At 37.6% G+C, this 22,624-nt stretch overlaps 2 protein-coding genes across 2 annotated transcripts in view; one reads left to right on the top strand and one right to left on the bottom strand.

The window, feature by feature from the left end:
* Positions 1-909: 909 nt before the first annotated feature.
* On the bottom strand, positions 910-11,148 carry CEP55 (centrosomal protein 55). Its single transcript, XM_054636868.2, has 8 exons — positions 10,882-11,148; positions 8,835-9,122; positions 6,553-6,597; positions 5,670-5,808; positions 3,403-3,716; positions 2,360-2,431; positions 1,611-1,736; positions 910-1,149 (listed from the first exon to the last, which is right to left on the bottom strand). Exons 1-8 carry the CDS (start codon positions 11,062-11,064, stop codon positions 943-945), a joined length of 1,374 nt encoding a protein of 457 aa, XP_054492843.2. The 5' UTR covers positions 11,065-11,148; the 3' UTR covers positions 910-942.
* Positions 11,149-12,520: 1,372 nt separating this feature from the next.
* Positions 12,521-22,624, top strand: part of MYOF (myoferlin) — a 61,116-nt gene continuing 51,012 nt past the window's right edge. The window contains exons 1-3 of the mRNA XM_054636872.2: positions 12,521-12,718; positions 18,452-18,507; positions 19,384-19,475. Of these exons, the coding sequence (XP_054492847.2) occupies positions 12,631-12,718; positions 18,452-18,507; positions 19,384-19,475 (236 nt within the window). The 5' untranslated portion in view covers positions 12,521-12,630. The remainder of the gene's footprint in view (positions 12,719-18,451; positions 18,508-19,383; positions 19,476-22,624) is intronic.

Here is a 22,624-nt window from a genome sequence, read left to right as displayed (position 1 = left end):
TGTTTTGTATTAATACCAAAATACAGTTACACTCCAAATACACTGGAGCAATTTGTTAAAAACTGCACTTTGGGACATTTGTCCAATCTAAGGTTGAATAACTGACATTTCCCAACTTTAACCTCTGAAACACAGAAGCAAAACAAGTTTAATTCAGCATAAATCTATATGCAAAATTCAAAAATGGCCTCTGACATTGTCTGAAATATAAACTTTCTTTGGCACCAAGGAAGTTTTTGTTTGCTAGGAAGTTGTTTTTCTGAGGTTAAACCTTGGTCAGCATTTTAGTCACCCCTGATGGTGGTTGAGGATAATCAGCTACTTAAGATTGATGGTTTGAACATCAATCTTAAGCAGCAAAGACCTAACATGGCCCTCTTGAGTTTTTATGTATCAAGATGTTGATATTCCACATATATATGATCTATAACACATGTATGTATATACTATACACACGACACATATATACACACACAATGTATAAATAAATATATATATATATATATATATATATATAGTGCAACTATGAGGGCCAAAAATCTTTTGCAGCTATTCTTGTCAGTTAAGGTACAAGCACAATCATCAGGATTCAACAACCAAGAACTGAGTATGCCAAAACTAAAACATAGTCTGACACAATAATTGTGCTTTTACTATTTCCTACATTTAATAGTGCAAAAAAAAACCCGTCAGTAGTTTACTATTTAAAATATTCCTAACTCTAAAAATATTTTTGTTTGCAACTAGAAAATGCAGTAGCTGTTTTGCAAAAACATGAGGTAAAATACTGAGGCCAAATTATAATGTTAATACTGTTTTTGTGGAACTGAATTATAAAATCAGCAGTTGTTTATACAACTGCAAGAAAAAAAGCTTTAAAAGATCTTTTGCCAGGCATATTGGCAGCAGATATGAAGCAAAGATAGTTAGTCCATTTGGAGCTCAAGCTGTACAGAAGTCAATGTGTGCTAGTAATTCTCTATGCTGGCTCGTTGGATATAGCACTTTACATCTGGGACACTCGAGAAAACTTTCATCAAGGCAGCTGGAATGTTTCAGGGGAGGACTTCTGTCATATGTGGTCAGCTTCTTGTCAAATACAGCTGGCAAATCTTCTTGTGATTCCATATGTCCAGATTCCCGGAGTTTCTGGAAAAGGAGGAGCTTCACTGTAAGACGGGGACATGCATGCACTGATCAAACACTGTAGGAAAATATATTAAAGGCTTGATGGCACACAAGCCTTGGTGTGTTACAGCACTAAGGACTGTGCCCTGTTCACCAGCAACAAGTGTGAGTGGAAGCACATTGCATCTTTGTCATGGTGCAACAGACAAAGCTGGGTGACACACTGATACAGAGTACAGAGTGTTCCCTGCTCAGCACCCTGCCTGTTCTGGAGCTGCTGCTGCAGTGCTCCTGCTCCGTGCTTGCTGCAGAGCAAAGCAGCGCCTGCCTGGCTTGCACAGGGCTCTGCAGCTTGGGGAACAGACATAAGGGATGCAGGGACACTTACTCAGGGTTTGAAACAAGATCCCAAAGCAAGAAGATGTATGTTTTTGCAAAATCCCTGAGTGAATTCACCTGTGAGTTGAATATTCAGTACATACCAGGGGTTCCAGACGGGTGATTTTCTCCTTGGCCTTGCGCAGCTCCTTGAGAACATGGTTTAACTCAAGCTTCAGGTTGTGGCGATCAAGCTTCCCATTCTCTAAGTCTGTGGTACATATCTGGATCTGGCAGCCCAACAAAGTGAAAACTTAAAGTCAAAGTTAGTATGAATTGGGAGGAATGTTTCCCATTTATGTATTTAAAGCCAGATGTATTTGCTTTGCAATAACATCTTAAAATGGGATTAAAAGGAAAATTTAAATGAAAAATTAAAAATTGCTGTTGCTTTTATTACAGTGAAATTCACATGTGCCCAATTATTAAAATCTCCCTTAGAAGAGATACAGTTTAAAGTTATTTTGATTGGAGGGTATTTCAATTTCAAATAAAGAAAATATAAAATATAGCAATGCAATTATTTCTATATCAAAAATATATTGCTAAATTTAATTAGGTGATTAGTTTTAGGATGTTTCCTATGCCTTATCTGAGGCTTCACCTGTTTAATAAGTGATTATGGAGAAAACATTATCAGGTTTGATCATACCCTCTTGTCAGTACAAGGTTACAGATTTTCCTCCTGACATGTCAAAATTTTTGAAAGCATCAAGAGATTATCTACAATTGAATATTCATGTCTAGCATTACTTTATTTTGATATACTAATCATTCTTAAATGTGAAGTTAGTCTAGAAAGACTCTGTGCCTAACACATTAAATATCAGCATTTTAGCACATAATTGTGTACCTGTTGTTCCAACAAAGCTATTCTTGTGTGTTCTGCCTCCTGTCTGAGCAATGATTTACGAAGAAGCTGCACCTACAAGGCAGATGAGCACTTGTAACAAACAACATCCATATACAATAGCTAATAAGCTTAAAAAGAATTAATTTATAATGAGATGGAAGCAAACTTACATTCCAACGCAAACAGCAAATGCGTGCCTGTTATGCAAGAACCAAACTCAATTCAAATCACTACTTCCCCAAGGAAAACCCTAGTGAAAAATTATTATTGCACTGAGAAGGGGGAATACAGGATGATGTTATTGTTAGAAAAAGAAACAAAAAATGGAAGCCTGGTGATTGCCAGGATGCTGATAAAAATATACTCACAAAACCTATGTCTGCACTAACATGATATGATGTTAATAAAACAAACAATGCGATTTTCTTTAAAATAGGAGAACAAGTTTAAGAGAAAGTACTATATTATAATGATTAAGTAAATGCATACATTAAAATATCCTCTGCTTTCAGCATGTATCAACTTTTATGATAATGCTGTTGTTCAGCTTCAAAAAATAAAATAAAATAAACATATTTTAATCATTATTGAGCAGTGAGAACCAGTCTGTCTTTAGAGAGCTTAACTGTTGTTCTGCTTTTGGCCTACTTTGGTGTCTAGTAAATTTTATTCTCGTATTTCAAATATCAGTTGTATTTTAGCTGCCAGGTGACAGCAAATATTAGTGGTTTTCCATAGTTAGGAGCACATGATAAAATTATTTTTTAGCTTTCTTGTTCTCATTTACTATTAGTCTTAAGGATAAACTATATTAGAACCAATTCAGTATTTTCTCCTTCTCTTTTGTGTCCCTAAGACTAGGGAAATAAATTAAGAAAGAAGTTTCATGTTTAAACAATTCCGTTTTAACCACAAGGAATGAGTCTAGATCTATGTGAAGAACAGTTACCATAGAGAGAGATGGTCCATTCTGATTAACTATGAATTTTTATCTCTCTTGATTCTTTGCTAATGATCTCAAACCACCAAATCCATCCACATACCTGACATAAAAGATCTTCAGACTTTTCTTTTTCTTCTCTGAGCTGTTCTTTGAGAGTTTCATTTTCCTGTTTTAGTCTTTGTGCTTTCTCTTTCATTTTATTTTCATTTTCTTGAGTCTTCATTTCAGCAAGCTGTTGTGACTGCAGTAAGGCATTTAAACTCATCATTTCCCCTTGTGTTTCCTGATATGTCTTTTTAAGTTCATTAAGTTCAGATCTCAGCTGAGTTATGGTGCGTCTTTCAGTCTCAGGATCTCTCTTAGCAGTTAGGAACAGCTGGTCACAGTATTCTTGTTTTTCCTCTTGTAGATGACCTTAATGAGTTAGAAATAATTGAGTTAGTAATGTGAAAAAAACACACTTAAAAATCAGAGCACTAAATCTCTGATTTTAAGGCTTATTAAAATTATTATCAGCATTTTAAGGCTTATTAATAGAAATTGACATAGTAGGCTATTGCACAGCTCAGATTAGAACCAAACTTTGGTTGAAACAGCTTTCACTATTTATAATACATTAAGTTTCCTTACCAATACACTTACTGTATATTGTAAAAAACACAGCTCTTCTAAGGCCTCATGCATTATACTGATACATGGGAATCTGGCCCAAAGACACTGGATTCCTACTTCTATTTTTAGGCTCTTTAGCCAAGCTGCTGGCATTACTCCCTCCCCAGAGATACCCTTGGGGATGGGATAGATTCTACTTCAACCTTTTTGACCAAAGCCAGACCTTCCACTGTCTTTTGCAGACCATCTTTTAGTATGCCATAATTTACTTCTAAAGAGTCAATAGAAAGGAGTAGGACAGTTCTTTTGATTAATAAATGCTTGCTTCCTGGGTAGCAACTATTACTTAAACCAGGGTTAGAAAATTTCTGCTTGAAAACCCAAGAAAAGTTTATTAAGTAGGAAAAAATTAAGAGGCAGACTGCAAAAATTAAGGAGCAATACAAAATATATGTAGAAGCAGAATGAGGAAAGCAGAATTTCATGGGCTTTGCTGATTTTTGGCACTGTAAGTTTTGTGACTTTGATAATTTTCCTATTGAAGACTTACCCTAATTATTCAAAGTGTAATTTACTAGGGAGAGTTTCCTGCTTGAATGTTCTCCCTTCCCTCAGCTATGAACTAAGCCCTATCTTCTCATTAGCAAAACTCCATTATAGGGCAGTGACACCCTCAGAGAAAGGCCAAGTTTTTCCACAGAAAAAGTTTTCATATATGTACTTCCAACTTGTATAGCTAGGTTCTTAGAAACTTGGATTTCTGCTACTGCCTAGCTGCTTGAAGAGAACTTTCTTATTCCCTGACTTTAAGTCTTCTAGTTGCTCTTGTGGCAAAGCTTTGACTGCAGTAACTCTGTGGAACATTTTCTGGTGAGCTGAGTCTGCCTCCCTCTAAAAATACTGTTTATAGATTTCTGAACAGCACCAAAACAAGTTTGTGATGATATTTCAGTGTTTCCCAGAAAGAGTCAAGCAACAATACAGAAACCAAGCCACTGCCCATGAATTACTAATGGTAAGTCTGTGGGTATGCTCTTACTCCACACAATGTTTGTTCTGTTTAGTGAATTTACCTTGCAGGTTAGTTACAGAATGTATGAAATCAATAATTTGGTAACAAGAAAAGCAAGTCAATGCCTTCTGTTCTTCTGCTTAATATGTTTTTAATTTTATTAATTCTGAGAGGGTGTGCCTTATTGAGGAACTGCACAGCAAGGAAGTGAGCTGGAGGTGGCCAGGTCTTTATTGTGAAACACTGCTTTGGAGAGGTGCCAAAACCTGTCACAGGTTTTCTTGCCCTGTAACAACTGTTCAGCTGAGTAAAGAACATGGCAATCTTGAGTCATTTTTATAATATTTATTTTGAAAAAAGTAAATTTAAAAAAATCTGATCCACACCTAGCTAATAAACCCTTAATGCTTCCATTATGTCTATTGAAAGTGTACTTTGAAGGATGGGAGATGTACATCTATTTGCCTCAACACTTTCCACAAATAGAGAGGTTGATAATAGAGTGTCAAGGCTGTTAAAACCATCTTTGAAGTGGATAAGAACAGGAAGTACTCTTGGTCAAGTAACATAGATAGATAACAGGAAGCAGAGGAATATTTTTTAACCAAGTTTTACCATTAAGCAGCCAAAGCGTTGAGAACAAAGTCTTGATTTTAAGTGTGCTAGAATTTGTTTTCAGAAAATTTATTTTCATAGATAATTATGGTTTGGGTTACTTGTGGGAGTAAAAATGAAGTTGATACCTTCTGAATTTGTTTTAGATTCTTGCTGGCTAACTATTTCTGCCTTCTGTTCAAGTTCAAAGATCCTTCCAAGCAGGCCCCTGACATATGCTTCCCGTTGCTGGTCATAGAGTAGCCACTGCTGATTTTTCTCAAGAGCCTTCATAAAAAGAAATATAAGAACAACAAAAAAGTCTCTGGTAATTAATCAGCTTTTAAAAGTATTTGTTTTATGTCTTCAAAATATTAGAAGTTATTAAAGATAAGCTAGATAAGTCTGCTGCAAATTGTAGTCATCTATACAAAAAATAAATAAATCCATCTTCATTTGGAAAGTTAATTCAGGATGCTGAGCATAAGTTAAAATTGCAGCAATGGGAAAATTACTTAAAGAACAAAGGCTTTCATGAGTCATGCCTAGATTATGAAGAATTAACTTTTCAATCTCAAATATAAAATAAAATATAAAATAACAGACCTTGAAAATGGAATAAAATAAAACTGTATCATTGCAATTTAATTTGTAAGAACAAGGACATGGATTTTTTAGCTGCTTGGCTCATTGACTTATTCAGTTTGGAAGGGACCTCAGGAGGTTTCTAATCCAACCACATGCTCTCCCAAGCAGTGTCTGGTTCCTAGAGGCTTCTGAGCTGTCAGCAACCACTTTGTTCTGATGTTCTAAGCAAGGTCTTTCAAAGATGATAGAAATCTTCATTTTTTCTTTTGCAAGTTTTTTGGTTTATAAATTTAAATTATTGCCTTCTCACAAAATCATTTTAGGGGTTATATTTTAGAGAGAAACATACCCTCTGAGGTCCCATACTACCCAAAAATGTACATGATGATAATTTACATTCTTCTGCATCTCCATACAGATGGTTGAAATTTACAGGAAACTTACATCTTTCAATTGTCTTTCCATTTCAGTGCTGTTTGTTGCAGCTTCCTGCGGACAAAGAACAACTTGTTAGTGTTGTTTAAAACAGATGGCTGAAACAGCAAAGCTACTCCTGTACAGCTATTAATCTCACATAAATAGCATAAGAATATTTTTAAAATTAAATCAGATGCATTTAAAAATTAAAACAGATGTGCCTTTTGTGTTTAAAGATCTTTATAGTTGGTTGCTGGTTTTTTTTGAAGGATCCAAGTTATGTAGAAAGCCATTTCAGATATTTAAAATAGACTCTTCTACAAAATATGGGATAAAGATTTACATGGAATTTATTCCATAAGTCTGCAATTTATAGTTACATTAAAACATTTCCTACAGAAACCATAATGTATTTTCTGCTGAACTGCTGTCTTGGAAGTCCTGAAGGGTGTTCTGCAAAGAGGTTTTGAAAAATGAAGATATTTAAGGGTATTATTTAAGTACACAAGAAGAAGTAAATGGTTTTTTTCTATTTTTGTATCCTCATACATTTGATAATGACCCAGACATACAGGAGGAGTTGGGGAAAGCCAGAGACCTTGATGCTTCCCTGGGATAACAGGAAGACTGTGAACATCTGGGAAATCCTGCAGGCCTGTCTGCAGGCACAAGGACAAAGAGCCTGATTTTCTGAGCTTGATCCCAGTACAGTGAGTATGACTTATGTATGAGTAGGAGACTTCTTGAGATCCATCTAAAACTGGAGAGCAGTTACAGTCATGTTTCTCCCACTCTGACATGTAACTGTTCTGCAGGATACAAAGTGGTTGTGAAATTGTGTAGGTATATGTCAGAGGGAACTTTAGTGAGGAAAAAAAATGTACATTACTACCCAACTCCAAACTACATTTTTTCCAACATTTTTCTATGGATCTTGGAACATGATTTAAAACAGAAATTATAGCTGAAAAATACAGAACTTTGAATGTTATTATTAAACTTAAACACTTCCTAATAAAAATAGGACTTAGAGACACTGAACTTGTTTCTATGAACATCAGAGTCCTGCGTCAGTAAAAACTTGCTCAAAATTCTACCATAAAACTGTTGTTTCCATTTCAGAGCTAGTATGCCACCTAGCAGTTTCAAGCAGCATTGCTAGACTTGTTTTCAAGTTCTCCAAGACATCCAGTAAACATCACTGTCCTCTGTATATAAATCAGTTAAAATTTTAAAAGAAAACTATGGTTTTAAAGTAATACATATTTTGGTGGTTTATTGACAAAAATATCATGAAAACCTGTTGACTTAATACACATTTTAACACCTCTAATGAAGTTCAAAATGTCTTAAAATTTAAAATAAATGCATTGCATTTAAAGTGATATTTCTCAATAAACTGCATTATTGGAAGTACTATATATATATGTGTTACCATTCAAAAGTAGTAGATGAAGATATTCTGTTATGTATTTGGCTACAGCAGAATTTCTAGAAATTGCTCAACTCCCGTGTGGAGTGGAGGGAACCAGCACCATCTGCAGGTCAAAAGCTGGAAAAGAAAGACTTAGAGCCGCCTATTTTTAGGCACCTGTACCTAAACAACTTCCCTGTGCCCTTCATAGAGTTACTACTGCATTTTCCAAAGAACCTTAGAGTGGGGCAGGAGTGGAAAAACAACTGTAGAATCCTAAATGGACTTGTAAACCCTGCCAAGGGCTGGCACCATACCTACTGACCACTTCACACGAGAGGAGAAACTCAACATTGCTGTCCTACCGTGTGCCACATTGAAGAATTTACCATGTGATGCCACAGAAAGTAAAGACAATTAGTTTTAACAACTGAGACACAAATGAGGATTCATAAGAGCAGAGAGAAGAAAGATATTCTCATGACTGAAGCTGAATTAGGTGAGGAGCTTAGTTTGTTCTTTATTAGTGCCCCATATTTCTTATCACTGCTGCCTTCTCACTCTGTCTAATCACTGAGCACACAAATCTGAGAAGGGCACAGTGCCTGCCTAAGCAGCAGTGGATCATCCCAGCAGTATCACAGGTCACACTACCTGTGTGTGACCTTGAACACAGCAGGAGAGAACTCCCTCCCCAGCTGTGCTGCCTGAAGTGTGCTCTCTGACTGTTCCTCATTTGGAGTTCCATCTGGGTACCATCTCTCTTCATACAAGAATATTTCAGCATGCAACACAGCTTGTAAGAAAATTAAAAAACATCCTATTTTATAGCAGGTATTGGTGCTTAGTGGGCACAAAACCCAATTTGCAATTGCAATATTTCTTCAGTGCTTACCTGGGATGCCTGAGAAGTACTACTGGCTTCGTTCTCAAGATCAGAGCATTTTGCCATGACTGCAGATAAATTACACTTTAACCTATTAATTTCTTCTGATAGAGAACAAAGTAACTGTTCTCTTCTTTCTGCTTCCTTTGTTTTTTCTTCTAGTTGATTTTGTAGTAAAGACACTTCACTAGTCTTGGTTTTGGACCTAAGATTGTCTTTCAGGTTTTGGATTTCTCTGTCCTTCTCTCCAAGAAGATGGTTGTATTTTTCTTTTTCTTTCTCAAGCAAAAGTATTTTCTAAATGAAACAGAATAAAAAAGAGTAAGTGTTAGTCTATGCATCAAATGCATTAGCAAGTACTTTGAGATTATCTGAGCAGCAGGGTCTAGTGGAAGGTGTGAGAACTAGGTGATCTTTAAGGTCTCTTCCTACCCATCCCATTCTATGACCTTATGATTCTATGATAAGAATATCTCACTTTCAAAGCTCTCTCTTAGCCTTTAATTAACTGAGAAAACTTTTAACTCAAAGAAGACAATACTGTAGTGATCATCTGAAATATATCAAGTGATAGTAAAACCAGTCTGAAATAGACAAAACAAGGAGAGAATGCAAAGAACCAAGTTTCACAGGCTTGGTATGTACTCAGTTTTGAATAAAGATCACTACAGTATATGACCCTAAAACAAAAGCAGTTCAAGAACTCCGAAACACTTCCAGCAAAAAGGTTGGTGCTACCTTTCTTAGTATATTTCTTAGCATATTTGGTTGCTTTTGGGAAGCAGCAGAGCCTTCTTGCAAACTACATGACAGTGAGTTACAGAAGAGTTATAATAAAGCATTCGGGAGAAGGATCCTGTTTTCCATGTTATCTGGCCCTGTAGTTTGTGTTTTAGTAGGTATTTTCAACATGCACTCTTTTTCCAGTAGGCCTCCAGCACAGGTATTCATTACAGACAATTATTACTGCATTTAAGATGCCATGGGGCTCTGCATGAGCTTCAGATGTGATAGCATTTAATTCTGCTGAGAAAGGCTGATGTTGAAATCCTGCATGTTGACAGAAAGTCATTAGAAAGAAAAACTGAAAGCAAGTGATTTTGAGAGAGCCTCAACTAGGGAGTGGTTGAACACCACTGCTCACTAAAATTAAAATAATGACACCAAAGAGTATCCGGTGTATCTAACATGATGGTGATTTTGCACCTGTTTTTCCTAGTTTATAGGAAACCAGTATTAAGTAACCAACACTGAGCCAACAGACACCAAAAATACACTAAGGAATCTAGCCAGAACTGTGCATGAGCTGCCCAGCCATAGCTCATCCTTGACTTAGGACTTCTCAACTGACGTTGTGGCACAGACCCATGACAAGCCCTTTCGTTAAAAAGAGTGGCCTAGAAATACTAGTATGCCTAGTCCATATGAGTTGTATCCTTTTCTAGAGTCCATCTAAAGTTTCCCTGTCCTTCTGGGAATCCTGACAGGCTGTGACTAGGTCACCTATAAGTCTTGAACTTCTCTCTCTGCAACCACAGGTTTGCCTCGAGTGGAACAGTCATATAGACATACAGTTGCTTTGATACCTTGCAGTGTCTTAGTTTCTGCTCTTTAGCTGCAATGGAAGAATAATGTAACGACCCAATTTACCTATAGCTGAGTGGGAGCTTGGCAATTCAGTTCAAACACTCTGCACTTTTTGGCATGTTCTTAATCAAATGTTTTCAAACGTTAAGCTCTTTGCAGGAAGTGCTTAAAAGACTTCTCTGAGACGTGTTCTATTGGATACACGAGGACAGGTCTTAATGGACTAACTGGCACCTCTGGCCTCAAATCTTTGCATTTACCAGCCTTGTCAGATGAGTGTGATTTTATTAGCTCAGCTGTCATTGAAAAATATCTGAGAAAGAAAGTGCGAAACAAAAAGTTTGTCTGAACTGACTCTACTAAACCAGTTGTGACATCAGAAGTTTTGAGAGGAAAGGTGGGGCTCCTGCTGCCGAGTGCCGTACCCGTGGGACACGGCCCACGCTGGCTCGGGGAGAGCCCGGCTCACCTGCAGGAGCTCGCTCCTCTCCGGCTCCGCCATTCTGCCTTTGCCTGTGGCCACCGCCTCCATGGAGTTCCGCGGGGCAGCGCCCTCCCGCTTCCCCTTCTCGAGCCCACCGTCAGCTCTGGAGCTGCCCAGCTTCAGGCCCCTCTTGGCAATAATTCGCTCTATGGCGGTCTTGGCGTCCATCTCTAGGCGCCTGTACAAACCGAACGAGGCGCTGCGGAACAGCGATCACTTCTAGCGGGTAGGACAAGGCTCCCGACAGCTGGAGGCGAGCGCAGGCGGCGCGGGCCTTCCCGGCTCCCGCGGGGCTCAGAGGGGCCGCGAGTCACGGTGCGGGGGCACGGCCCGGTGCGGGGGCACGGCTCGGCGGCAGCTCCGTCCGGCCCCGGCCCGTGCCGCTTCCGGGAGTTTGAATCCCGCGGCTCCGGGCCGTCACTTCCGGGGTTTCCGGATGGTGCCCGCGGGCGGTGGCGGCACGGGCGGTGTCCCCTCGTGTCGCCGCCTCCTCGTGTCACCGCCCAGGGGGTGCCGTCCCTACCCGGGGCCCCCAGGCGCGGCGGTGCTGGGCCAGCAGCCGCGGGCTGCCGGAGGGTGGAGGGGAGCGCCGTGGGGCTCGGGTGGAGCCCGCAGGGCCCGCTCAGTGGTGTCTCTTACGTGTCTGTGTCCTCGTTCCTCCCTGAACATGTGGGGTTTTTCTTCTCCAGAAATCCTCTCCGTCTACCCTAAATCTAATAGTTTTAGAAATTACAAAGTAAGCTAGGTCTCGTGTGACCGTGTAAAAACTAGGCTGAACCGCGCTCACTTGTGACTCCTTTTGCTGCCTCTTGCTGACTTCCCCTCTCCTCTCTCCTTGGGGACACGCGTGGCAGTGGCAGAGGGAACCTCTCGGGTTTTTACCTCTGTTCACAGCTGAGAAAAACTAAGGCTGAGCGCGGGGGAGCTCAAAGCTCCTGTGCTTGTCATGTAAATGTTACCTAGGTCATGTTACCGCAGTGTTTGTGCACGTGTTTAAGACAAAACATTCATATGCCTCCAAACTGTACAGAGAGTCTTATCACTTTTAATTTCTTTTTTGCACGCATTTCCTTAATACTTTTAAATTTTTAGTTATGGATACGTATTTCAATAATTCTACTATAAATCTACTATATCCAGGATGTTCCATGAGAAAGCCGCAGTGTTGTTCCAGAATACAACAGGAGGGGGAGGACTCGCACTTTTTTTGGGATCATCGCCAGTTTCTCACTAGGCTGGCGCGGAGACAAGCCAAAAGCATTTGCGAAGAATGAAGTTCTAAAAATTTGGGGGGAAAATATAAGCCATTGTGGAATTTCATACCTTGGTATACGGAGAGGCAGATGCGGTTTACATCGAGTTCTAGAGTCGTGTTTAATGTTCATGCTGCTTATTCTAGCCTTGGTTTCTGACGAGAGATTTATCACGCAGTTTAAGAATAAAAGCAGCAACAAGAAAGTTTTTGCAGGATTACAGGATCCCGTTACGGGATTTCACTAGCGAGAGCTCTTTCTGTGCAGCACGACAGAACCTGGTGTCAATTTACAGGACTGGTTTTTTCCCAGAGCTTTGAGCAGCTAGTCCGTCATAGATCCACCCATAGACCTCCTTTGCTGTAAACCAGTAATTCCCTGCCTCCTCTTCCTGCTAGCATTTCAGTCCAGAAGTTAAGGACTCTGAAACTGAAGATTTAATTCCTTCGGTAGTAATCAGCATTTAGGGAAGAGGGAAACAATGCTTCGGGTGATTGTGGAATCTGCTACCAATATCCCTAAAACCAAGTTTGGGAAACCAGATCCTATCGTTTCTGTTATTTTTAAAGGTAAGCACAACTGTCATAAATGTAGCCAGGGAAGAAGTTTTGTAAAAGCTAGTGCCCTTTGTAAGTATCTGAAAATCTGGGAAATCATGTTTTCCTGGAATTACATCTGATGTAATTTTAGGGGAGACTTTTTAATTAGAGACAGGAGTTTACCTGAATGAAGTTTGAACTGGGTGGAGCACATTGATCTGTTCTGAGCAGCTGTGCTTCTGTTTCAGGATCCACATTTTACAAGCTTTTTCAAAGGATTAGCCTGTTGCTGTAAAAACAATTCTAATTCTGTGAATGAACCTACTTTTAATTCTGATATTGAAGATTACCTTGTTTTCCATCTGAAAAATCATTCCTGTCTTGATTACTTTGAACAGGCACTGCTCACTGTCACATACATACTAAAAAATGTGATTTATTGTTCTTACAAGTAGTATACTGAAAAACATTAGTACTGTTTTGGAAGGTATTTGATTTTGTTTTAGTTTGGTTTGGAGTTTTTTTGGTTGTTGGTGGTTTTTGTTGGTTTGGTTATTTTTCACAAAGAGAATTGCAGATCAAAATTTTGCCTGTTGAGATTATCTAATTACAAGATTTTGAAAGGAAACTGTATTTTTCCAATTTCACTGCTCATCAGTTATATATAGGAAAAGGAGAAGACTGTGATAAAGCATTTATATGTAAAGTTAAGTATGTTTTAGATATACTTTACCTGTTGCCAACATTACCTCACTTGGCTAGACTAGAGGAACTTGATTTCTAGTATTGATTTATTTTTAAGGTGCCAAAACCTTTAAGCAAATTTGGGTCATGTAATACATCAAACCAAACTGTGACAAACAGGCATCTTATCTCCCAGCGACCTGGTTTCCTAACTCTGCACTGAAATCCAAATGGTATTTTAAAGTGTGAAAAATCCTTGCAGGAGTTTGTCACCTTTAGAAACCAAATCTGAAATCAGGACAGCTGTAGGCTGAAAAAGGACAAGGCACTGCACATACAGAATCTTAACTTTCAAAGTAACAAGTTTGCAGATGCATTTATTTCAGCATCAGAAATATGTGAAATCATTCCATTTCCTTTAAGTTTCCTCCTTTTTTTTCAAGGTTTGTCCTTCTTTTTAACCACCCTGAGTTAAAACAAGTGGCAGAGCCTGTCTCAGTAGCTTTTGGAACTTCATAATACTTAAAATATGATTTTACTTGCCCTGAAAAAAGTGAATATACTGTCATTTCTCTGGTTTGTTTCACATTCTGCTACTTCTTGAGTATCCATTTTCTCTTTCCAGTTCCTTGTCTCTCTTTGCTTTCCTGCCAGTTTTGCCTTTCTGTGTTGCCTCTGTTCCTTCAGTTTTCAGACTCCAGAGCTGGTTTATGCCTTCCCTTCTTTATGCTTAAGTGTCTGTTTATTCCCCTCCTTGTAAAATTTTCTTCTATGTGCTCTAATGGAGTTCACTTCTACCTAGTAAATAGAAGTTATAGGTTTTTTTTCTTTATTGCTTGATTTGTTTTTCAGTCCTTCAGTTATCCAAACACAGGAATTTTGGCCAACAGACATTAAAGGAATGAATTCATATTTATGCTTTATGTACTAGAATTGGGATTTTTAATGTTCCCAAATATGCTTAACCAGTGCCAGCTTCATAATTATGACAGGTTTTTAGTGGGATATTTATTTTCTCATTATCCTGCCACTTCTGTTTATGTGATTTTACTACATACCAACAGTCTGATTTTTTGCTTCCTGTCCAGAGTGATTCAAGTGGGACAGAAAATACCAGGCTTTTACCAGCTATTAAGCAGCTCTGATTTAATTTGCAAGTGGAGTGCCTGCTACCAAGTGCAAGGACAGAGTCATATCTGAAATATGTTTGACTTCTAGCTGTTGATGTTTATAGATGTTTTTTATATACACTGCTGGTTTCCCCCTCACCCTGTTGGTGTGTAGAGATAGGAAACCAATCTTATTTTGGGAAGAATATGTCAAAGGGCATTAATCTTTAACTTTAGTCCCTACCCAGTGTAAATCCTAGGGGACATAAAAAGCACATTTGGGAATGCATATTCTAGACTGGGAAAAACTTAAGCATTTGCAGGACTATGACCATGGTCCTGCAGGACATTTTAATGTTCTTGTTTGACTCTGGAGTATTCTTGGTGAAGTCTTAGTGAGCAGCACTCATTTGACAGAAGATTGCTGTGGAAGTTGGCATTTCATTAGAACAGTATTTGGTCAAATTTGGATTTACAGGGCCTTTGTTGATGTCAGGTTCAGTAAATTTAATCCTCCCATGGAAACACAGTCTTTCAGTCTCAGACCTTTACAGACATGCTGTGAAGAAAAACTCATGATCCTGCAACTGTTAGTATGAAAGGACTACAAATGTTTTATATGTTAAGACATGTAAGTCAATATGGTTTCATCTATGAATAGAATAGATTTAATCCAATTTTTTAAACTAAGCTGGCTACAGAATAGGCAGTTAATATAATTGTTACAGTGATATATATTAGCTGCATATTAGGAGGAAATAGGCAGCTGTTTTAGTTCTAATATAGCAGAGGAGTTTTTTGCAAGCATTTCCCTTTTTTTTTTTTAACACATTTATGTCCAGTCCAATGGGATGGAACTTTTATTTACTTTAAGAAAAGCTCACATTTCAAAGAGAACTACACCCTGAGAGTAAACGAATATTGCTCTCTGGAACTGGGTGCTGCTCTTGCAGAATTCTGTGTTTTTCACTCAACATGAGACAATTCATTGGTCAAATTACCATGAAAAACTGTTGCAATTTGCTAAACTGGCACTAAATTATAATGATTAAATCAGTGTAATCATTTTGGTTTGTTAGATTCTTGTCTCACTGTGTAAAAATGAATTCAATTGCTTGTATGTGCAGTCAATGCTAGGATATTTAGTGCTTTGATAACTTATTTTGGCTGCCTCATTCCACTTTATGCAGTAAAAACTGAGGTGAAATGGCATTGAATTTGATTAATCCAGCTTGATTCCATTTGTGCTTAATCTAAGAGCTTTTCAACAGGCCTGTATGGAAGAAAACAGTTTAATAGAAAATAGTTAAACTGTATCTAAATTTTCTGTTTTGCAGAGAGTTAAATTATCTAAATTTAATTTCAGGGTTTTGGAGGTCTGCCCATTTGATCCTGCAGTTGCTGCCATCATGCAATCTTAATTCTCCTTTGACAGAAGTTTTCTGGGATACTTAGTTAACTGAAATGTGATACTGTCTTAAATTTTAGACTTAGGACTGTTGTAAAAGATAATGTTGGCTTCTGCTATTCCCCATCTGCTCATGTTGATTAAATTTGCTAGTTATAATAGAAAAAAAAATTAAGATGGAAACATTAAGTGTTTTGCTATACTGTAGTATTTTTAATAATGAACAGTTATTGTTTAAACAGCTCATCTTAATTTTTTTGGACACTGAGCAATTAAATTCTTATTACAGTCATTCCCACCCAGGAATATTAACTAGCATGTTATATTATAAGGTAGTATGGTGCCTCCATCAAGATAAAGTAAATAGTGATTTCTTCTGCAATACCACAGTTAAAGTAGTTAGTTTTTAAAGAAACAAGTATAGAGTGTTTTATCTGTATCCACTATAATTTCTTATTTCATGGTAGGGTCAAAGAAAAAATGGTGACTGGCCCTATTGCACAATTTATCCTGATGTGGTTTAGTCTTGGTTGCTATAGCTGCAATCATTACCAGCAGAGGAGAACAGCCTGAGGAGCTGAAACTTTGTGAGCTCCTGGAATAACTGAGCAATCCACCTCACCCGGCGTGGCAACAGGGGTTTTTGATTGGAAGAAGAAAGAGCTTTGCCAAGAGCTTAAAAACAAATATCACCACTACCCAGTGCATTAAAATACTGATAAAAGTGTCATAAAAAGGAAGTCAGTAAAGAGACGGGAATATATGCAAAGTATTTCCTTGAGGAATGGGAGTGTTGTACTCTGACTAAAATTACAACTAAAACCCAAAGTAAGCTGTGCTTCCCAGTGTTTTTTCATCCAGCTTTCACACAGATAACAGAAAAAGGTTTTTTTTTCTCAGTGTAATCTAGAATATGCATATTAGTGGAAACAAACATGAATCTTACTTTTGTGAAAATGGATAATTCAGAGTGGAAAATTTAGCACCTTGTTAAGAGTTGTTCTGACTGTTGCTCGAACCAGGACTCACAGTTAAATTTTAGCTTAGGCAGGGATCATAGGACTTTTATCCATTAGTTCCATCAGGATCAGGTCTGTAATTTGCAATCCTTTTTACAAACAGCTGTAACTGTTCCTTTTTTTTCACTGGCAGTGAAAACATCTTTTCATCTCCCATCTTCTAGAGGGACTTGGAATATCAGTGCCCAACCCCAGTTATTCTGGGTTACCCAGTTTTGAAAATGCTTTGTCTCTATTAGATAGCATAAAGTTGAATTTCTCTCACTAGTTTGGTAATTAGTGCTTTGTTCTGCAAAATGTCAGGCCACAGTATGGTATGTTATGAAAGCACTTTGTCCTACAATGTGAGTCAATATCCTGTATGAATTGTAGACAATTCCTGTTACATAAATGGGAGCCAGTTCTTGTAATTTGCAGCATGGGCTGATTTTTTCAGTACATCCCACTCTCATCCAATAAAAACAGCCACCACAATCAGCAAGCCTGACCAATGGGTACATGAACTTGCCCATTTGGCATATCTTTACTCTTGTTTCCCAGGCTAAGTACAGTCATAACTTCAAATACCAAAAATGCATTTATCTTTACTGGAGTCTTTAAAGACGTGGAGTGTGTCTAAAGCTTGGACTTCTTGTGGTGGCTGAGCATTTTGGAGATCAGCAGCTGCTTTACACCCTGTACTTGAATAGGCTTGTTATCACTAATATATGCAAAAAGAGCTGTGTCTGCGTGTGTCTGTGCTCTTTTGTGTCAAAAGACTTGTCCTCCATTGGAGCTAGATATTGTAACTGAACAGGAAAAATAATGCCAAGCTATGTTTAATTTGTACCACATCCCACATTCTCATGTTTGTAGCTTGCCCAAGTGCAAATTTTACCATGAAGTATAGAAAATTTGCAATTATTGTAATTTTAGGCTAATTTTTAGGTAAGTTCAGTGAAGTCATACCTACATAGCCTCTGGAAGCCCTTTTTTTCAGGAAGGATTGCATTTCCTCTTACATGCATGTATATTTCTTCTAATGTTTGCTCATTTAAACAAGACAGTGCTGACACTGTAAGCATATCTCCTTAAGATTTTTTCCATGCGATTTTATTCCAGAGCTAAACATTCAAAAATATTTTGTAATTCAAATGTGGTAAATATGTAGCACATTTTCTCTACTACTTTCAAAAGTAGTGCTTTACTGCTATCACTTAGACGTTACTGTTTGGTTTGATATCTCCAAGTCTTTTAGTCTCTCTTTTTTCATTATTATTGAAGGTGAAGCTAAGGGTCATAAAAGGTTGCAAAACCTAAATATTTATTTTGCTTTTTGGAAATACAACTAGCTGTGCTTAAACAAAACAATAAGAAGCCTCAACTACTAAAATTGCCCAGGGGACTTCTTGATTGTAAAACGTGCAACTTCTGGAAGAGGTAAAAACAATTGGAACATTTGGTTTTGAGTTCAAGCCGTCTTTAGAAAAATGAAAGGAAAAAACATTATAGTTTTGTAGTGCTTTAGCAAAAACAATTAATCACGCTTTGTTTGTATTTGCAGATGAAAAAAAGAAAACAAAGAAAATTGAAAATGAACTCAATCCTGTTTGGAACGAGGTAATTTTTTAAAAAATAAATCCTTGGTCATTTCAAGACAATGCTTGCAAAGTTGCTAAGTCAGTTTCAACAGCTGAGCACATTACTGGAAAGGGGATCTGGTGCAATGTGTTCTGTCAAGGTGATAGTAAATGCAGGTGAATGGATTCATCTTGTGCCATATATTACAACTCATTAGCAATGTGTTAATGTAAAATTAGATGGATAATTGATGAGTTTTGGCCTGGTTTTTTTCCCACTTTCTTTCCATCAAAATGATACTCAGCCATTGTTTAGCCACATGTATGGGAACATACTGGGATAATTTATTATGTACCAGGAAAAACCATACAGAATTAAAAGGAATTATGTATTGAAAGTTCTCATGGTTTATTTGTAGGTCTAGTGTTATGTTGCATCTTCAGGGACATTTTTCTTGGGGAAAATGTTTTCTTGGCAGTGTTTTTTCACAATAATAAATGAAAGTTAAAGATTTTTCTTACATTTTGTAATTAGAATTATAAGAAAAGGGAACACACAAATGTTTGTTTAAATTCAATAGCAACTTAGTTCAGCCAATATTGGAGAGGATTAATATCAGGTGTTATGAATGACAAGACAATAGATACGTTAATGTGAGGAAGTGGAACTGCAAAAGAAATGATGATTCACTATTAAACAATTTAATTTTGCTATTGTTGCTAGTAATTAGCAAATCAAATACATGCTATGAGCGTTTTTACTTAACTTTCACAAATGTAAGTTGGATTTGGTCTCTCGCTAAATGCATAATTTATTCCTGATTAATTTTTTTGTATCTGCTACTCTGCTGGTAATTTTTACATAAATTGTCATTATAATTTGGGTTTGGTCCTTTTTTTTTTTTTTTTTGTTCAGATTGTTGAATTTGACTTGAAAGGAATTCCTCTGGATAATTCATCTTCCCTAACAATTATTGTGAAGGATTTTGAAACAATTGGACAAAACAAGTATGTTCCTTCTTTCCCTCTCCCTACCCACTCCCACCCCAGTATTAAACACAACTTTCAATACTGAAGTACAGGGGGAAAATGGAACTGAGAGCTGCTGTTTGCTGTGCTCTCCCTTTTCTGTCGATGCCAAGTAGTGCTCTCTGTTGCTGTTCTGAAAGGAAGTATGATCATGTCATCTTTTCTTCATGGCAGATTTCATGTCTTAGGCAAACATTTATGTTTACTCATAGTAGCCCAATTCCATTGTTAGCTTTTCTTTACTACTCTCTGCCTCCTCCCGACACATGGATTCTGGTTTTTACAATACTCTAACAGCTCTGTCATAAAATCAGTGTGAATCAAGCCAGTGCCTTCAGGTCTCTCATTCCTAAGATTCCTGCAGGTCAGTTAGGCAGGAATATATTGCATGCCTCTGAATTTAGGGAGATTTCGAAACTTGAGATAGGAAAGCTTATCAGTAATCAGAATTTTGTAACTGACTTTATAATGCATCAAAAAATAAAGAAAAGTGTCTGAAGCACCTAAAATGTTTCACTCTGTACATGGGTTCAAAGTTAAGCAGTCATGTGGTTGGTTTTCTTCAAATTGTATTTTAAAATATCATCTAGACTCATATTTGTAACTCTTAACCCCCAGTTTGTGCAAATGCCTGGTTTTGGGTTTATGCACAGAAAGTTGTTCATACCAAAGCCAGAGTAATACCTTCAAAGTAATGCTCTTTGAAAATAGATCCTCAATCACATCCACACATTTGCAATGTGTGATGAGTTTGGAAGGGATATTGGCAGGGAAACAGGGTAAGGGGGTGAGAAGTGAGAAACACATGAGCAGGCATCCTGATTTTAACATGGTAATAGGAAATAGCATCTTGTAGTTCTTTTAAAGACACAAAGCTCTGTAACAACAGAAGAGATTTGGTATTTATGAACATTCACATTTAGATGAAAAAGTACATGAAAGGAGGAGGGAATGTGGAATAAGTTTCTCACCTACCAATTGCACGTATGCATAACCTGTATTCCTGTAGAACTACTGATTGTATTTCCTGAGTTGGAGAGAGATTTAGGACTACCATATCAAAGATTTGCTACCTTTTCATAGTATCCTCTTTTAATACTTAAGAAAAAGTCAGTAGTTAGATACATGTCTGAAGTGCTGCAGCATTTCAAAACAGTGCTCAGTGGAAGAGTGTGAAAATAACACTCCCATGGTTTGTCTGCATGCTAGTTCAGGATTGGGAAGGTGGAGCACAATGCCTATCTAAGGTCCTTACTATGGAGAGCTACTCTAATGACAGTTAAGAAACCCAGTGTTTGCTTCTGACATTGACAAGTAGACCCATTAACTTGGGAGCTGTGTTAGGTGTCTAAGCTAGGTGGGATTTGAGTTGAAATCAACAGCCTTCCCTTTAGAGATTCATGTTTTTTTATATTTTATTTAATAATCTAGATTTAATTTGGATTTAGTTTTTGAGTGTAAAGAGCGTGTCTAGGGGCCTCTGTTGCCTGAGAACAAGCAATGAGAAGAACCTACACCATGTCTTTGGCTCTATTTTCTTTCCTCTGGAGGAAAATATGCAGTGGGGGTTGCTGATTGTTTGATTATTGATTCAAAGTAGTGACAACTTTTAATTAATCAGGAAAAGTTTTTCACCTGGCTCCCTGACATTGAAAATAATATGTTCTCAATGTTCTGCTGCTGTCTGTCTATAGCCAGAGCAGAGCCCTGTGGTTCTCAGGCCAGCCTCCCTCTGTGGCTGCTCACTCACAGAGCTCCTGGCCAGAACACTCTGGTCCATGCTCTCTTAGTCCTGACTAGTTACAGAACCTGTGGAGCAACAGAGCAGAAGATTGCAGTATAAGACATGATTTTTTCCTGTTCCTAAAAGCTGATATAACTGTTCATCCAGTCTGTTTTTAAACATGCCTGGAGGAGGAGTACAGTGGATGTTATTCTGCTTTTGCACTGTGCCAAGGCACTGAACTCATTGCTTTGGCATGTTTCTGTAAATTAAGCCTGAAGGAACATTTGGATATTTTTCCATTTCTTTGTTTTCCAGGAGGGAAAATTTACTGCTTCATTTACAGGATCACTAAACTTTTGCAGATAGGTTAATGAGTGCTCTTCATGGAGAAAAGTCACAGTAATTGGAAAAGATAAATAAAGCAAACCACTGTATACAGACAGAACATCATAGGAATAAACCAGAGGACTCGTATGATTCATGCTTAGTTAGATTTTCTGGCATAAAGATGTTTGAAAAGAGAACACATCTGTTTTCTATTACATCTAATACTGTTAGTAGAAAGATTTCAAATTCTCAGAACACAAATCTTTCTGCAGTTAAAAAGTCCCAAAGACCTCACAGTAAAGTCAGTTGTCCCTGTGAAGTTAAGAGAATGAGCAGGGATTATGTGTTTGCCCATGTCCTTTGTGTAGTTGGTAACCTAGTGAGACAGGAAAAACAGATTGGGCACACCCTTTGCTCTAACAGAAAAATGCAGCTACAAATGAGCACTGCAGCAAATGACTTAGTCATTACTAAGGATTTCTCATCGTTAAATAATTTCTAGATTGTTTAAATCCTCCTACAGCTGTACCCTTTTGTGTGGATTCTTTTCCACATCAGTGTGACTGTACATAGTTGCAGGATTTCCTTGCTCCACTGTATGCAAGATCCAGACAGTTTAAGATACAGTTTTGGGCTTTCCTTCCTTGTTCAAAACAAGGAAGAAAATTGTTTCTTTACTAAAGTTTGTTCTTGCAAAGAGTATTATCAAATAAGTAAAGATAAAATAGAGGTTTTTCTTGATAAAAATAATTAAACATAGCAGGAATATCAGAGGGTGGGTGTTTGGTCTTGTGGCATACTCTATAATGAAACACACACTGAGAAAGAAAGGTTGAGTACAGTAATTGTAACTGCAGCATAGAATCAAGTTGCTGATGAGAATAATAAATATAAACCTCTGCCAAAATATACCCTTAAAAATAGATTAAAAGAATTTAAATGCTTGATTCTTTAGTAATTTAAACCTTGGGGCTTCCAGTAGAAGTAGCATGTAAGCAGCTAGAGAACATGACAGGCTAAAGAATTTAGTGTATATTGCTACCTTCAAACCAAGAGGAATAATAAAATGGTTGGT

Source organism: Agelaius phoeniceus, chromosome 9 (assembly GCF_051311805.1).
Source record: "Agelaius phoeniceus isolate bAgePho1 chromosome 9, bAgePho1.hap1, whole genome shotgun sequence".
Taxonomy (NCBI): domain Eukaryota; kingdom Metazoa; phylum Chordata; class Aves; order Passeriformes; family Icteridae; genus Agelaius; species Agelaius phoeniceus.
Note: the sequence above shows the minus strand (reverse complement) of the source record. Positions and strands in the feature narration are given on the sequence as shown.

What these genes read in the sequence shown, in the direction of transcription:
- CEP55 (XM_054636868.2), bottom strand. Translation starts at nt 11,064, where the DNA reads ATGGACGCCAAGACCGCCATAGAGCGAATTATTGCCAAGAGGGGCCTG. An exon ending in TGGAAAGACAATTGAAAGAT is followed by an intron (nt 5,809 to 6,552) that starts GTAAGTTTCCTG and finishes CTTTTTATGAAG; the next exon opens with GCTCTTGAGAAAAATCAGCA. An exon ending in ATCTAAAACAAATTCAGAAG is followed by an intron (nt 3,717 to 5,669) that starts GTATCAACTTCA and finishes TAACTCATTAAG; the next exon opens with GTCATCTACAAGAGGAAAAA.